Source organism: Ranitomeya variabilis, chromosome 1 (genome assembly GCF_051348905.1).
Source record: "Ranitomeya variabilis isolate aRanVar5 chromosome 1, aRanVar5.hap1, whole genome shotgun sequence".
Lineage (NCBI taxonomy): Eukaryota > Metazoa > Chordata > Amphibia > Anura > Dendrobatidae > Ranitomeya > Ranitomeya variabilis.
Genome location: NC_135232.1, coordinates 104772397 through 104791069, shown reverse-complemented (window position 1 = coordinate 104791069; position 18673 = coordinate 104772397). Strand labels below are relative to the sequence as shown.

At 42.8% G+C, this 18673-nt stretch overlaps 1 protein-coding gene across 3 annotated transcripts in view; it reads left to right on the top strand.

Annotated features, from left to right (window-relative positions):
- Positions 1-18673, top strand: part of PDE8B (phosphodiesterase 8B) — a 339284-nt gene that overhangs the window by 88309 nt on the left and 232302 nt on the right. For 2 of the 3 annotated variants that reach the window (XM_077287149.1, XM_077287140.1), the window contains exon 1: positions 11202-12454. The exons of the other annotated variant lie outside the window; for it this stretch is intronic. In XM_077287149.1, the coding sequence (XP_077143264.1) occupies positions 12167-12454 (288 nt within the window). In that variant the 5' untranslated portion in view covers positions 11202-12166. Of the gene's footprint in view, positions 1-11201; positions 12455-18673 lie in introns of those variants that run through there. 3 annotated transcript variants of the gene reach the window in all.

Genomic DNA, 18673 nt, shown 5'->3' with positions numbered 1-18673 from the left:
TCCAACTTATCTAGTAGTTGTCAGAAGCAGGAACAAGCACTGAGAGGCATCAGATAACATTGTTGACCGGCAAGAAACCACCAGAGAAATGAGCTTAAATAGCGACACCCACTACTGATGGAACCAGGTGAAACAGGAAAAAGGATGACAAGTCCAATTCCACAAGCGGCCACCGGGGGAGCCCAGAATCCAAATTCACAACAGCCATCTTTTTTAGCTACAAAGAAAAAACCGGCTCCTAAGGGAGATGACGAAGGACGAATATGTCCCTTTTCCAAGGACTCCTTAATATATTCCCGCATAGCAGCATGTTCAGGCACAGATAGATTAAATAAACGACCCTTTGGAAACTTACTGCCCGGAATCAGATCTATAGTACAATCGCAATCTCTGTGCGGAGGTAGTGAACCAAGTTTAGGCTCCTCAAAAACGTCACGATAATCAGATAAAAATTCCGGAATCTCAGAGGGAATAGATGACGAAATGGAAACCAAAGGTACGTCCCCATGAGTCCCCTGACATCCCCAGCTTAACACAGACATTGCTTTCCAGTCGAGGACTGGGTTATGAGATTGCAGCCATGGCAATCCAAGCACCAACACATCATGTAGATTATACAACACAAGGAAGCGAATAATCTCCTGGTGATCCGGATTAATACGCATAGTTACTTGTGTCCAGTATTGTGGTTTGTTACTAGCCAATGGCGTGGAGTCAATACCCTTCAGAGGTATAGGAACTTCCAGAGGCTCTAAATCAAACCCACAGCGTTTGGCAAAGGACCAATCCATAAGACTCAAAGCGGCGCCAGAGTCGACATAGGCGTCCGCGGTAATAGACGATAAAGAGCAAATCAGGGTCACAGATAGAATAAACTTAGACTGTAAAGTGCCAATTGAAACAGACTTATCAACCTTCTTAGTACGTTTAGAGCATGCTGATATAACATGAGTTGAATCACCACAATAGAAGCATAACCCATTTTTTCACCTAAAATTCTGTCGTTCGCTTCTGGACAGAATTCTATCACATTGCATAATCTCTGGCGTCTTCTCAGTAGACACCGCCAAATGGTGCACAGGTTTGCGCTCCCGCAAACGCCGAGCAATCTGAATAGCCATTGTCATGGACTCATTCAGACCTGTAGGCACAGGGAACCCCACCATAACATCTTTAATGGCATCAGAGAGACCCTCTCTGAATTTCGCCGCCAGGGCGCACTCATTCCACTGAGTAAGCACAGACCACTTACGAAATTTTTGGCAGTATATTTCAGCCTCATCTTGCCCTTGAGACAGGGCCATTAAGGCTTTTTCAGCCTGAATTTCTAAATGAGGTTCCTCATAAAGCAACCCCAAAGCCAGGAAAAACGCATCCACATTGAGCAACGCAGGATCCCCTGGTGCCAAAGCAAATGCCCAATCCTGAGGGTCGCCCCGGAGCAAGGAAATTACAATCCTGACCTGCTGTGCAGGATCTCCAGCGGAGCGAGATCTCAGAGACAAAAATAATTTACAATTATGTTTGAAATTCTGGAAGCGAGATCTATCCCCAGAGAAAAATTCAGGTAAAGGAATTCTAGGTTCAGATGTAGGAGCATGAATAACGAAATCCTGTAAGCTTTGAACCTTCATAGCGAGATTATTCAAACCTGTAGCTAAACTCTGAGGATCCATATTAATCAGGTGAAATCAGAACCATTCAAGGATTAGAAGGAGAGAGAGACGAAGGCTGCAGTAAGCAGAGATGCTAGAGAATCAACTAATGAGCAAACTCAGGAAAAAAAAAAAAAAATCTCTGCAGACTTCTTTTCTCTCCTTTCTTCTGCCAATTATTTTAACTCTTGGCCGGCCAAACTGTCATGGTTCTCAATGGCAAGAGAACGTAATAAAGCATACAAAAGGACTAGCTCTTGGAAGATGGGAACTCGAGCTGACCATGAGCTAAACCTACCGCACAACTAACAGTGGCCGGGTAGCGTGCCTACGTTTTATCCCTAGACGCCCAGCGCCAGCCGGAGAACTGACTGACCCTAGCAGAGGAAAATACAGACCTGGCTTACCTCTAGAGAAATTTTCCCCAAAAGGCAGACAGTAGCCCCCACATATATTGGCGGTGATTTTAGAGGAAATTGACATACGAAGTATGAAGATAGGTTTAGCAAATTGAGGTCCGCTTACTAGATAGTAGGAAGACAGAAAAGGGAACTTCACGGTCAGCTGAAAACCCTTTCAAAATACCATCCTGAAATTACTTTAAGACTCTAATATCAACTCATGACACCAGAGTGGCAATTTCAGCTCACAAGAGCTTCCAGCCTCAGAAATATTCAATCACAGAGAACTGGAACAAAAATGCAAAACAAACTTAGGACAACAAGTCCAACTTAGCTGATAGTTGTCTAGGAGCAGGAACATGCAACAGAAAGGCTTCTGGTAACATTGTTGGCCGGCATAGAAATGACTGAGGAGCAAGGCTAAATAGAAAACTCCCACATCCAGATGGAAAACAGGTGAACAGAGGAGATGAAGCACACAAGTGCAGTACCACCAGAAACCACCGGGGGAGCCCAGAAACCAAATTCACAACAGGTTAACTAGTGGGACAGTTTTGTAGGTCGGGTCGTTATGGACGCGTCGATACTAAATATGTGTACTTTTATTTTTTTTATTATTTAGATAAAGAAATGTACTTATGGGAACAATATATATATTTTTTCTTCATTTAGGAATTTATTTTTTATTTTTTTTACGAATTTAAATTTATTTTTTTTTACTTTGTCCGTGATTGCGCCTGGCACATAGTGCCGGATGTCAGCTGTGATAGTCAGCTGACACCCGGTCGCGCTCAAGGGGGATTGCATATGACGTACTATCCCGTCACTGGGAATTAAGTCCCTGGTCACCTTGACGGGATAGTACGTCATATGGGATTAAGGGGTTAGTGAGCGGTACCAATGACCGCTGAACAGGGGAAGAAGCTGCCGTGCCCGAAGACCGTGGGACATGCGGGGACCGCACCAGGAGCGTCAGGAGCAGGTGAGTATTTCACAGGCGTCACTCCCTCTCACCCGCCGACCCCCCCCCCCTCCTTTCATGACTCGAGTATATGCCGAGAGGGGCACTTTCAGCCTATTTTTTTGGGCTGCAAATCTCGGCTTATAATCGAGTATATACGGTAATTTGCTACCACCACCTCTGGATGCAGTTCTACAGATTTTACATTTCTTATCCAAGCACAACTGAAGGCAGTAAAAGGAGGGATATCAAAGCCTTCAGAAAAACCGTCACGTAGTAGCTTGGCCATCTTGCGGTTTGCATACCATTCTAGCCATATTAACATATTTTCGAGTTTTAGCGGTGTCAATGCCCTTGTTAAGGTATTCCTTTGTGGAGGGCTCACCCAGCAAGTTGGCTGCTTTAGAACATCTTGCCATAGAATGCACCCCTCCACAAAAGGAACATTCATGACTGTACTTACATGAATTAGTCCATTTGCATAGGGCGTTATTATATGTAAAGCATGTACCCTTTCCGTGAACAATTTGGGTTGGGGGCCTCTGCAAACTACCCAAACTTTGTTGGAAGCATTAAATTCAACCAAATGCACACGTCCTGAAATCCCCATTTAAGTGAAGGATACATTTCTAATTTCTACCTTAATTTTTCAGCATAGAAATACAATTTTTGTATGTTTCTAAAACAATATCTACATGATGAAATAAACTTGAACATTTCTTTGGGAACCTTTCTTCCATGATGCTGGCATATATTCAAAATGCCTGCAGCCAGTTGCTCAATGACCTAGGTATAGGTCTACGTCTATCTTCATCCTCTTCCTTTTATATCCTAGCAAAAAACTCCTTTGATGCTGGCAGCAATGTTATCAAATCAACAAATTCATTGAGCCATATCTTTTATAGACTTTGCCAGGTGATAATCTAGCAGGGAAACTGCACAGGGCCTGAGAATATTGACAGAAGTTGACTGGTCTAATTAGGAGGGGAGCATAATTCGTATGGATACGAGAGGAGTTGTACTCACAACCCCATGATTGCTCTTCCGGTGTGCAGCTCTGCCCGAAGGGCTGACTCCTGTCCAGATTTCTAGTATGCATGCCGTCTCACCCAGGACCATCAACGGCTTCATGAAGCCAGTGGGTGATTGAGCCCTTACTGACATGCTGACCTGGGGAGGCTCTCTCTGCTGTCCTCCATCTTCTTCACTTCCCCATTGTCCTGGTCCCTCTAACCGGCGAAGGAGAAAAGATAGTCCTCCTTCTTTTCAGGCACATGCCATGGATTCCTGGTCACTTCTTACTCGAGCTCCATCCTCGGTACCGACAGTATCTCCCGACAAGACTCTGGAGATCTCAGCAGGCACATCATGGCTCCTTCCTTGCCATCTTCATCTGCAACTCATCAAAGGGGAACATCCATCACTAGAAGTTACAACAGCAGTTCTGGCAGGAAGATGCCAGAGGTCAGAAACGGGCCTCCGGTGCTCCCTTCTTTTAGCGCCTGCTACCGCTAAATTTGCTAACACCTGCATCCAATTAGGGGGCATTCTCCGGAGAGAAAACCTAACCTTCCCCTGCTATGGCGCCCTGACTGGCCAGGTTTGCTAATCAACCATATGGATATGTGCCCTAGCAGGAAAACAAAGGGAAAGATACTTTCCTGCTATTTAACCCATTCAGGAGAGGGACACATAACAAATAAGGTAATGTCACGGGGAGACTAGGTGAGCGAGAGCTAAAAACCTGGGCCCCTGCAGTTTCCCTCAGACTAGGGAAATCCTGACTGACCCTCTACCTGGAGTTTACACTGATGGTGTGCATGTCCAGGCCTCGAACCTCACCCTGACTCCTGTTATTAACCCTAGGCTGATACCTCTGCCCTCCACCCAGTGAAGAGGTAATATTCCAATACCCACAGTTAGCACAGACAAGGATAAAGGAAAATATACACCACGCCGCAGACACTCAGGAATACACTATAAATGTGCAGGGCAAAATAAACACAAATATAGGAAGGAGTAAATAAGACTAAGGAAAATACACCACCAGCAACGAATCTCCAACAACCAGCTCTCCACTCCAGACCGAGATAACAACGCACAAGACAGAAGCTATAATCGGCGACGCCCAATGAACAGGAGAACTATATAAAGGCCATGGGAATGGCCCAACTTCCAATCCGAGGATTAGGTAAATTAACCCCGGAACAGCTAGATAAAATCTAGCAGACGCCAATGAGCAAATAGTGGTCAAAAGCGGAATTACCGCTGTCTGTCGGACGACCTGGTCTGAACAGGTAATTCCATGTATTCTCCCCCTGAGGGCTTGTTCACACGATCCTTTTTTCGCTGCGGATTTTTCAGGTCCTGATTTGTGAAAACCGCAGTGCAAAACCTGCGGTGGTTTTCACTGCGGTTTTCAGTCCTTTTTCTACTGCGGATTCCACTGCGGGTTTCCAGCTGCATTTTCCTATTGGTGCAGGTGGAAACCCGCTGCGGAATCCGCAGAAAGAATTGACATGGTACTTCTTTTTTTCCGCAGAAAATCAGCGCGGATTTTCCAGCGGAAAAAAGGATCGTGGGAACAGCGTTTTTTTTTTTCCATAGGGTAACATTGTACTGTACCCTGCATGGAAAAAGGATGCGGATCCGCAGCTGCAAATCCGCTGCGGATCCGCAGCAAAAACCGCATCGTGTGAACATAGCCTGAAGCTCCGGGGATCACCATTACCTCTTGGGAGTTTTGCCATGATGTAAATGACTGTTCCTGTAAAATAGTTTCTCATAATAGAAAAATACCTTTAACATATCTTGAATTGCGTAAGTTATGCAATATCTCATAATACTGATACAATACAATCTCACGCCTCTCCGCAGATAATTATACGTTAAAGCCCTGATTAATTATTTTATAGTTTGACAGAGCCGACATTTATGGATGTAGCAATACTATACCAATACTTTACCAAATCATAGAATCATAGAATGGTAGAGTTGGTAGGGACCTCCTGGGTCCTGATGAAACTTCACTTCCGGTGCAGTGCTCAGCAGAATGCACGCTGGAGCGAACGCGCACCCAATATCGAGCGCCACCAGACGTGCAAGGGTCCTCCTTACCCAACGCATGCGCACCAACCAGCCACAGACGTATGAAGAGGATTCCAATCGATCCAACCATGCATGAACATAAGGACTAAACCTTACCTCCCGTGTCATCAAGTGAACGTGCAAGTATTGTGATCACTGCTACCAAACAATGTCTAATAAACAATTAAACTAATACTTGTGAAGTATTATTAATAGAATAAGCGAAGTGACATGAATAAAATGAACTATATCAATAATTTTAATATTATAAGTGACATATTATTATAATAAATATTAAAAAAGTGCATAAATATTGAAAAAGTGCATAAATCAGGAGAAGATACACGAATAAACCATTCTCCTAAAGTGCCAGTGCGTCATAGCCATATATCAATTTATCAGGATGATCAGCCACATCCACCATAGTATTAGCAGCACCATCAAATACCAAAAAAACAAAAAATACAAAATGTATATATATATATATATATATATATATATATATATATATACAAAAATTCTAAAAATAATAACAAGTCCAAAAGCATCATATATAGGGGACTGATCATTCTAGCCTCCATCATGGTGGACCAAACGCGACATCATCAGTAAATTAGAAAAAATCCTCTCTTCAGTCTCCTATGGACCCAGGATACTTGTGGTATAGATGATCTCAATATTCCACCAAAAAGAAGGGTCCATAACACGTCCATCAATCCATACAACAGGATAATATAGTCTCCATCCCAGCCCTGGTCACTCCAATGACTAAAGAGAACAAATAAAGTTAGATAACTAATAAAACAACAAATTTAGTTAATCAAAAAGTACTAAAAAATAATAAATAATAAAAAAGCCATAGAGGCTAGATAAAAATATCAGCGATAACCTCCCCATAAAAAAGATGCCTCTTCATCAAGGAATATCCAACTACAAAACAGCAGCAAAACCCAGGCTCTCATTGAAGCCCTGTGGGCTCATGGTCCCCAATCAATAAATCCACTTGCTTTCAATCTGTGAGAGAATACGTTTTAAATTCCCTCCTTGTGTACCCATCACAACCTGATCTATACCTTTAATGACTAGCCCTTTCTGCAATACAGCCATGGTGTTCTTTAAAGTGTCTTGGTAGGGATTTCAATTGAGTGTTGTCCTCAGATGTGCGCGCCTTCTCAATGTCCCGGACATGTTCTCGGGTACTTACTCTTAGATCCCTAATTGTGAGTCCTATATAAACCTTGCCACAGGGACACTGAGCATGATATATGACACCTCGAAACGTACAATTCACATGTTTCAAGATGTTATAAACATGGGAATTGTCAAAATTTGAGAAAGTTGTAGACTTAACATGATTAAGGCACCCCTTGCACATACCACACAGGAAGAACCCATTCCTTACATTTCCACCATCCAATCCCTTCTCTATCACCTCCGGTTTATAATGGCTTCTCACCAAGATATCCTTGAGATTGGCGGCCCTCTTGGCCACAAATGATGGTTTAGATGGTAAAATTCGCCTCAGAACCAGATCCACCATAAGAACACCCCAATCCTTATTATCTATGTCCTTCAGTAGAGGCCATTGATTATTATATTTGGACACAAAACGTACCTGATCTCTGTTATCAGCACTTCTTTCGGATGATTTACACAGCAGTTGATTACGTGTGGTTTTGGTTGCTCTAAGATATCCCCTCTTGATTGAACGCTTACTATAGCCTCTTTCCAAAAATCTTCTAGTCAAATCAACTGTTTGCTCCTCAAAGCTCTCTATATCTGAGCAAATTCTTCTTGCCCGAAGGAACTGACCTATAGGAATTCCTCCTATAGTTGAAAGAGGGTGACAAGAATCAGCCTGAAGAAAAGAATTAGTAGAGGTGGGTTTTCTAAAAACATTAGTATGGAAACCACCATCCGGATTGGTCACAATTTTAATATCAAGGAATTCTGAGTTTCTGCCATAGTTGAATGTTAGCTTGATGTTAAAGGGAACCTGTCACCCCCAAAATGGCTGGTGAGGTAAGCTCACCGGCATCAGGGGCTTATCTACAGCATTCTGTAATGCTGTAGATAAGCCGCCGATGTTACCTGAAAGAGGAGAAAAAGACGTTAGATTATACTCACCCAGGGGCGGTCCCGGTCCAGTCGGATGGGTGTCTCCGGTCCACTCCGGCGCCTCCCATCTTCATTCCATGACGTCCTCTTTGGGTCTTTACGCCACGGCTCCTGCGCAGGCGTACTTTGCCTGCCCTGTTGAGGGCAGAGCAAAGTACTGCAGTGCGCAGGCGCCGGAAAGGTCAGAGAGGACCGGCGCCTGCGCACTGCAGTACTTTGCGCTGCCCTCAACAGGGCAGGCAAAGTACGCCTGCGCCGGAGCCACGGCGTAAAGACCCGAAGAGGACGTCATGGAATGAAGATGGGAGGCGCCGGAGCGGACCGGAGACACCCATCCGACCGGACCTGGACCGCCCCTGGGTGAGTATAATCTAACGTCTTTTTCTCCTCTTTCAGGTAACATCGGCGGCTTATCTACAGCATTACAGAATGCTGTAGATAAGCCCCTGATGCCGGTGAGCTTACCTCACCAGCCATTTTGGGGGTGACAGGTTCCCTTTAAGATCATTATTATTGAGCTTTTCCATTAGATTCTGTAGATCACTCAACTCACCCTACCAAATGTATGTACGGTACCTCATCCAGTTGTGAACTTGGTTCACTTCCTGGATGAGGTCTCCCTGGAAAACCTCCCTCTCCCATGCCCCCAAAAATAGATTGGCATATGAGGGGGCACAGGAGGCCCCCATGGCCGTACCCTGTAGCTGGAGGTAGATCTGATTTTTAAAAATAAATATATTATGATGTAATAAAAATTCCAATAAAACCAAAATCAGATCCACAAGGGAGGTGTCCATGTTGCTGGTACGTAAAAACCATTCCACTGCCTTTAGACCATCCCTGTGTCTGATGGAAGTATACAGGGACTCCACGTCCACTGTTACAATCAGCATATCATCTTCCAGATGTATCTGATCAAGACGTTGTAAGGCAGACGTGGTGTCTTTCCTTGTGCAAATATTTATATCTTTTTGAATCCTCTCTCTCTCTTCTCTAGTATTAGCTATCCCTCCTAGCTTTGTGTCATCAGCAAATTTAATCAGTGTACCCTCAATTCCTTTTCCTTTTTTGATCTTTTTTCCTCATTTTTTTCTTTATTTTGGATTGGTAAAAAAGGAGTTGATTTAAACTTTTATATAATTTTTTTATAATATTTTAACTACTTTTAAATATTTTTAGTCCACCTAAAGGACCTGATCCTACTGGCTGTATAACACAGCTAGCATTTTTTTTCTTGTGTTTATTTTTGCATTAGTGGACGTTGCACCAAATACAGCAAAAATTGTTACAAATTCAAAAATGCTTTTTTTAATCTCCTTTGGGCTATGGTCACACATTCAGTATTTACAAAATTATATGAAGTAGGGTGTGAGGCAGTGACCCCTGTCACATCAAGGGGACGCTGTTTGTTTTCCCTAGGATGCGCACAGAGGCGTAGTGAGGCCATGAGGGGCCGTTGTAGTCACAGGTGTAGCTGTGATTACAATTGTTAAAAGCTCTCTCGTATAGAGAGGTTTTAGAGTTGAGTCTGAGGAGTCTCAGGTGTGTCAAGGCCAGAGTGAGGCCTGACAATCCACAGCATACACAGTGGTGCTGCTGTCCATGATGACTGGTCACGGATGTGGACAGGTCTTGTGCCTGGAGGTGAACCAGAGGTAGACTGTCCTGTGCCCGAAGGAAGGACTAGCGTGTGCCACAGCTGCAGACAGGAGGATGTCAAGGTCTGTGTATGGATGTAAGTAGAGACTGTGATACAGCAGTGCAGGACACCCATGGAACTAGTCAGAGGAGGACTAGCGTGTGCAGTGACTGCAATATAAAGGATGCTGATATGAACTGGTGTGAATTGAACACTGAAGTTATATGCATTAAAGAGACTTTTTTTTGTTTGAACTTTGTGGGCCACTTCCTCTTCACTGCTACCGGTGCCTTACAAGGGGCATTATACACACAACTTATTAATTACTAATGAATCATGTATCTTATACTCAGATATTTATACACTTCACGCGTGCAATTTGTTTTGGGAATTAGATTTTAATTGCTTTAATAAAGTTACCGTATACATTTTAAGGGTATATTTTTTGTAAGACTTTTTTTTTTTTACCACTGCAGCTATTACCATAATCATTTACAGGGCCATTTACAGTTTCCTATGCCTCAGAATTGTAATGTATCTGTAATAATCAGATGCTTTGCTGTGTCTTTGGCGTCAGATTATTTTTGCACACATGTAGACTTGCATGGGCGAGTCTCATCGGATTTACGGAATAAACTAGTGAATGCGCTAATATTCTTTCCATATGCAGATTTGGTCAGTGTAAAGAATTGCTAACCTCCACTGCTCCACTGAATAACATTGGTCCGAGTTCTGTCTGGTTAATTTCACCGACATCACTTGGACTGAAAATACGGTTGTGTGAATGAGTTCTTTTTAGTCCAGAAAAAAAGGTGCAAAAACAGTGACTAGTATGCCCCTACATCTTTACATTTTTCAAATTTTGGAGTCAAAAGGGCAACATATAGATGATTGGCATCCGTCACAGCCATTCGGTGTAGAATGTAAGCATGAACTGTATATATCTGTATTGCTGTATGCATTGATGTAGCATAGACCGTCATCTTCATAATATGTAACTGGGGCATCATCACTTTCCTTAGTTACTATATATCCCATTGGTTCTGCCTGTTCTCCGTCCTGGACAGCTCATTAGAAATTCTTGTACATTCCAGTAGATGGGAGAAGAGCAGTTCATCATCAGCCTCATGTGTTGCAATCTTTCTATCTTAGGCTCTATGACAGCGTGATTGCAGGATGCCGAGAAGGGGGCTCCTGCCACCCACTACTGAGATAAAAGGGGTGAAAATGATGTGTAAATGGGACAACGCCTTGTTGCTTTCCAGCTAGAGGAGGAGGCAGCAGTGACAAGGCTGGGAGGGCTCAGGAGAAGGCAGATCTAGAGCAGTGCATGAAGAGGATCTGCAGTCACCAGCCAGGGATTCTCCACTGTCATCACTACCTAGGGATCTATTATTTGCACAATAGGGATGTATGTGACCGCAGTGCTGGAGAGGCACAGGTACCACCGATGAGCTGGTAAAGGCAATTGTTGCTAAATGTTGTCGCATGCATTCAGTGCTGGTGCTGTGATCTGAGGCTGGGAATGGAGGAGTATGAGCGTGTAAGGCAGTGATTGTAAGGCATCCTCTGTGCAGGCTTCTGTTATGTCATTGCATTGCAGAGGTAGGGACATGCTGGAGATAACTGTTGCTTGCTGAGCAGAAGAAAGCATTTTGTCCGTGCCAGCCTGGCACACAGGGTATCACCATCCGAGGGAATCCCCCATCATTTCATTCATTCTTTCCTGATTGTGTAACTGGCGTGAGGACGGCGCTGACTGATGAGACACCTGCCTGGGTAATAGACCATGATGATGCTGAGCTCAGCCGTGTTGGCGCAACGTTTGGGCTTCCATGCAACAGCATAGCAGTGAGATCTCACAAGGGTTTGCATTGGACGATAGCACTGTGATCTGTAATTTATTAGCGCAGTCTAGGAAGTCCTGCAAGTTTTTCTTTTTCAATTGTGATTGGTTCCAATGAGTACGGTTCGCATCGTTTTTCAGTGTTAGCAGTTTTTTTGGATTTAGTAAAATTTTATTATCATTGATTTGTTATCATTTGGTGTACCTGTGAATTATTCCCAATAGACTGATGGATGAATGAGTGAATGAATGCATCTGGATGGCAGCACCAAGTACAAGATAGGTCTGGCATTCTGCAAAATGGATAAATGATTAATTGGATAAATCTGCGGAGCAGCACTATGTACATTGACACTATGGCTCTTTTTGGTGGCATTCTGTAAACAGCCTATAGCATTAGTGAAGATCCCATCCCTCTTCAAGGTGCCCCAGTGCCAACCACTGCACCGTGGCACAGGTATGGGCTGCGCTCCCAGTATCCACGTATCACAGAGCGGGGTGATTTACTGCCGGGACTCGGATGAGTCCAACTCCCCGCACCAGACCACCACCATTTCCCAGGGAACAGCCGCCACCTTACACGGGCTCTTCATCAAAACCGACGCTGCTGATAACATCCCTTCTGTGCTCGCCTACCAGAGTCGCTACCCACCAGCAGCCCGCACCGGCTCCCGCAAGGAGCGCAAAGAGACTGGGCCATACAGCTGCATAGAGGCCGAGACACAGACCAGCCACACCAGCGTGAAGGTGAGTGTCGTCCTGTGTACATCGCATCTCTGGGCCTTGGTTACTAAACCAAAGTGGAGCAACTTCTTGAAACTGCTTCTTATTTGTTATTGCTATATTATGCACTACTTACTTTAACGTTGTAAAAGTAAGTAGTACATAATGTTTTTATTTTATACGTTACGTTTTATGTTGTAGAATTTTAGCACTCTGAGTTTTTCTGCATCGGAGCATCAAAGAAATAACTTCAGGGAGGTGCAACACATAGAAATGTTTGATAGTTCATGCAGATCGGTTATCAGATGTCATAGTACAAACTACAAACACAATGAAATAGATCTCCAATACCTAAGGGATCTGGTGTACTTACTTTGAAAATTCACATCAGAATAGTTGTATAATCTTGAAATAAAAAGGCTAGAGCAGCAGAAAGATGCTTATTTTAGTGTTAGACAGGAATCTTTCAAAAAGGATCATATAGCCTTTCTGACTTAGATTTTCAAAATAGTTACACCAGTTTCATCAAGTTTAAAAAAATCATCTCTTTAATAATACATGCAATTTGCATTGTGACATCTGGTGACTGATTCACTTTAATGCCTAAATGTCACATAGCATAGCCCTAGAAATTTCATGCCACACCTTTTAGACACTAAAACTGGAGGCTAATTTATGGGAGTAAAGATGAGCAACAAGACTCCCAGGACCCTGGTGCAGCATCCACGTCGGTAGTCTGTGGCCGCTGGACCAGAGCCCTGTGGAACCTATCATAACTGTCAGCAGCCCTGGGACTACTTCTGATTAGTAGGCTTAGATGACATTGTGCTTGTCCTACTTACCATAAGATGTCGGCAGATAAGAGGAGTTTTACTGGACAATGGTCCGATGGCCATGAACTACTGTCTATATGAGTGGATCAATTGCCAAAAATTGGTATGTTCTTACTGACAAATCATTACGTCTATAAACAGCAATTCTTACCCCATAAAAGTAGTCAAGTAGCACCCATACATACTACAATGTCCTCCCTCATAGTAGAATAATAAGGCGCTCACACAGGTAATGAACGTGACAAAAGTTTTGTATAGTTTCTGTCATTATGTTAATGGTCTCTAAGGTATTTTAGAAGTAATAATGTCTTGATATTTAGACAATAGTGCTGTTCCTGCAGCAACAAAAGGCTACAGTTTACTCATAGTAATTACCAAAGTGTCCTCAGAATACATAGAAAAGTTGATAAAATTCCAGCCCCTGGTGTAAAAAAACACATGTACCCATGTTCCATGGTCATGAGTAGAGCCTTTGCATTTCAGGTTTGTCTACCCTTAATCAAAATACACAAGATCTCATAATGGAACCTGAAATTCTTTTGTAAATTCATCCATCTCATAATGACAGCAAAAGTGCCCCTAAAAAAATCAAGAATCATTGCCCCCATAATGTTATCAACCATCAGCAAGAGACTATATTTTTCAAAAGGAGCGATGCATGGCAGAAGTGATATTTGTCTCCCAGACATTCCAGACCAGTGGACAACTATGACTTAAGTTTACTATTCAGTTAATTATAAGCCCTTCTCATATCAATAAATCCGTAAGTGCTACTCAAACAACGGATACAATCAGATAAAATCCTTCACACCATTGGGAACATGTATCTGACGTGTACAAAATGTTTACTAATGATAAAAGTGTGTGTTCTTGTGTATTTGGCGAGTAATGAAAAATTCTGTACCATGAGTTTCGTTGACTATAAGTCCATGGACTTTGTAGGTGATAATCTAGTGTCTACAAGACTGTATCATTGTGTTCAGAAGTACAAATGTCTCAACCAGTATACAGAATGTGACCAGTATAGGTAATCGCTAAAAATGTTATTCTATCCGGTGCATTATAAAGAAAAATATTTGTGTGAAGCAATATTTGATTGGATGACTACTCTGTTATCTTGGGGTTGATACCTAAAAGTGACAACTATTTAGTGCAACCTTTAGGGTAAGCTCACACATTGCAGGTTTGCAATGGTCCTTTTCCAAATCAAATTTGCAAGTACTTGTAAGGTAATCAGCAGAGGCAGATGCTCATTAAATCTTGCAAAACTTACAGCACATCTCCCTTGCAGACTAATAACATGTTTGAAAAAAAAGAATATAACTCTGCATGTGATTCTCCGGTCCCAGCACACTGGAACAGCGCTCCATCCAGTGTGACCACTAGAGCCTCTGAGTGACTGTAGCTGTTACTTGGGTTGAAACATTTGCACAGGATGTGTAGAGACTGACAGTGTATGGAGGGAGATATGTGTCACTGCGCATACTGCAGTAAGTGATGTAGAACCAGAATGTTTTGCCTCCAGCACAGTACGTGCTGAAAGTGTTTAATGAAAGCTATGTTATTGGCTGATTTTAGTAGACCTTCATAGAGCCGGTGGGAGGAGGACCACCATATCTCCACCTTCAAAGTTCTGACAGGACCTGTGTGATGCCAAGGTTATGTGATCATCACATGGTTTCTTAAATACCAGGACCTGAGAGTCAGGCTGTGGTTGTGTCTTGGGAGACCAGGAACTCCCACATAGCTCCAGGAGGAGCTGAGGAATCCGCAGGTTATCTGCTAGGGAATCCTGCAGGGAAAGGACTTTTATAGACTGTGTCTTTGTTTGTTTTACTATTATGCCAGAAAGGCTCTGTTTATTTTGCTGAACCCTGCCAAAGTTTATGCTATCCATAATAAACCAGCAGGTGATCTACTACCAGAATTGTGGAGCAGCTGAGTGAACCCCTCACAAAATATACAGTACAGACCAAAAGTTTGGACACACCTTCTCATTTAAAGATTTTTCTGTATTTTCATGACTATGAAAATTGTACATTCACACTGAAGGCGTCAAAACTATGAATTAACACATGTGGAATTATATACTTAACAAAAAAGTGTGAAACTGAAATTATGTCTTATATTCTAGGTTCTTCAAAGTAGCCATCTTTTGCTTTGATGACTGTTTTGCACACTCTTGGCATTCTCTTGATGAGCTTCAAGTGGTAGTCACCGGGATTGGTCTTTCAACAATCTTGAAGGAGTTCCCAGAGATCCTTAGCACTTGTTGGCCCTTTTGCCTTCACTCTGCAGTCCAGCTCATCCCAAACCATCTCGATTGGGTTCAGGTCTGGTGACTGTGGAGGCCAGGTCATCTGGCGTAGCACCCCATCACTCTCCATCTTGGTAAAATAGCCCATACACAGCCTGGAGGTGTGTTTGGGGTCATTGTCCTGTTGAAAAATAAATGATGGTCCAACTAAACGCAAACCGGAAGGAATAGCATGCTGCTGCAAGATGCTGTGGTAGCCATGCTGGTTCAGTATGCCTTCAATTTTGAATAAATCCTCAACAGTGTCACCAGCAAAGCACCCCCACACCATCACACCTCCTCCTCCATGCTTCATTGTGGGAACCAAGCATGTAGAGTCCATCCGTTCACAAAGACACGGTGGTTGGAACCAAAGATCTCAAGAAGCAGAGGTTTATCCGAGTCACCAGCCTCAGAAATCGCAGGTTAACAGCAGCTCAGATTAGAGACCAGGTCAATGCCACATAGAGTTCTAGCAGCAGACACATCTCTACAACAACTGTTAAGAGGAGACTTTGGCAGCAGGCCTTCATGGTAAAATAGCTGCTAGGACCACTGCTAAGGACAGGCAACAAGCAGAAGAGACATGTTTGGGCTAAAGAACACAAGGAATGGGCATTAGACCAGTGGAAATGTGTGCTTTGGTCTGATGAGTCCAAATTTGAGATCTTTGGTTCCATCCACTGTGTCTTTGTGCGACGCAGAAAAGGTGAACGGATGGACTCTACATGCCTGGTTCCCACCGTGAAGCATGGAGGAGGAGGTGTGATGGTGTGGGGGTGCTTTGCTGTTGACACTGTTGGGGATTTATTCAAAATTGAAGGCATACTGAACCAGCATGGCTACCACAGCATCTTGCAGCGGCATGCTATTCCATCCAGTTTGCGTTTAGTTGGACCATCATTTATTTTTCAACAGGACAATGACCCCAAACACACCTCCAGGCTGTGTAAGGGCTATTTGACCAAGAAGTAGAGTGATGGGGTGCTATGCCAGATGACCTGGCCTCCACAGTCACCAGACCTGCACCCAATCGAGATGGTTTGGGGTGAGCAGGACCGCAGAGTGAAGGCAAAAGGGCCAACAAGTGCTAAGCATCTCTGGAAACGCCTTCAAGATTGTTGGAAGACCATTCCCGGTGACTACCTCTTGAAGCTCATCAACAGAATGCCAAGAGTGTGCTAAGCAGTCATCAAAGCAAAAGGTGGCTACTTTGAAGAACCTAGAATATAAGACATATTTTCAGTTGTTTCACACTTTTTTGTCAAGTATATAATTCCACATGTGTTAATTCATAGTTTTGATACCTTCAGCGTGAATGTACAATTTTCATAGTCATGAAAATACAGAAAAATCTTTAAATGAGAAGGTGTGTCCAAACTTTTGCCCTGTACTGTAAATATATGTGTATATATATATATATATATATATATATATATATATATATATATATATGCTGCTCAAAAAAATAAGAAAAAAATATTTTTTTATTAATGACATCACTTGCGGAAGACCCAGACCCGCAGCAAACTCCACTGTGTTATGAATTTATGGTGCATTTTATCCAACCATTCTTCAATTAATTTGCATTATTTGCACAGATAAAACTTACATCCCGAGGATTTAAAGATCAGGTCAATTTTCCATTCAAAAATTAAACGCAATGCGTGCATTTCATTTGTAAAATGTTGAACTCTTTGATGCGTGTAATACGTTGCAAATTTGTAGATTGTCAGCCCATACTTCCATGATGTATGGTAAAATGAATCCCTTAAGAAGAAGCTGAGTAGAATGATATACAGATTTATTGGGAAAAAAACAGTATAATTTATAGTATAGAATCGGATTGCCCACTGGACTCATGTGGATACAAACACCAAGGATTTCAATGAATTATAAATAAGTGATAATGAATCTGTTCAGCTCTTCCTGCTATGTATCATCCTTCCTATAGTACGGGTACCATTTTAAACATGACAGGTTGCCTTTAACGTACATTGGGTTAACAGGTCCCTATGAATATTTTTACGTATGTACCCAGCATTTAGTACAAACACTTTGCATGATGCCATAGACAAAGAGGCATCTGAAGAGAAAGGGCGAAGGGGTTCTTTGAAAGTAAATATAGATGGTGCAAATTTGCAGGACCCAGTCCAGTGTCCACATCGGTAATCTGCGTCCGTCAGATGGGAGTCCTGAGAACTGCCTCCTACCTCTTAACATCTGTGAACCGTTCTTATGGTTAGCTACCCTGGTGTGACGTCACATATCCACCTCGTGGCAACAATGATATTGTGCCAGGGCGCCTAATCAAAAGAGGAGCCAGGGATGTCATCAGCTAAGAGGCGGTTCTTAGGACTCCTGTTCGATGTACACAGATTACTTACCTGTATGCTGAGCTGGGTCCTACAAACCAATTCGTACCAACTCTATTAGTGTACAATTAGTAATAATACCGTAAAAGTTCAATATATTGTCATGCTGGCAACTAGTGATTAATTATTGGATAATAACTATTTGATTCGTACTCATTTATGTAATTATCTGCACCTTGGCAAATCTTGGAAATATTGATGAATGAAGTCGGTGTGATCTTCAGGCCAAGCAACAGACTATTGGATTCATTCCCGTTACTCTTGTATGGGGCTTTTATTGAGGCATGCTGAATTATCAGGATTTCCAGCCCATGAATTGGCTGGTTAAAAGCCTGTTACTGTAAGAGTTAACTATATTTGTTCATTTGTGATCGGAGCTAATGAGTTAAATGAAGCCTGGGTATATGTAGAGTACTTGCAGGTAATTAGCGTCTATCAGCCGCTCTTTGTGGTGAAATAATTGTAGCCTTAGAGAGCGGCGCGGTCCCTGAGGTTACGTGCGATACAAGGAGATCACATTTCATGTTTGTGTTGTCAGACGCACTGTTTGTAATGAGGGATAGAAGATGCATTAGGACTAATTCTTGAGTACGGTCTTGGTGTAATTAGCTCGGGCCAGAGCAGCTCCTCAATGACCTACAGTATGGGACTGCATTATGTTATCACTATCAGCAAGACTCCATATATCAGAACTGTCTGACAGAAAAAATGTCGCCCTTAGCAACCAATCACAGCACAG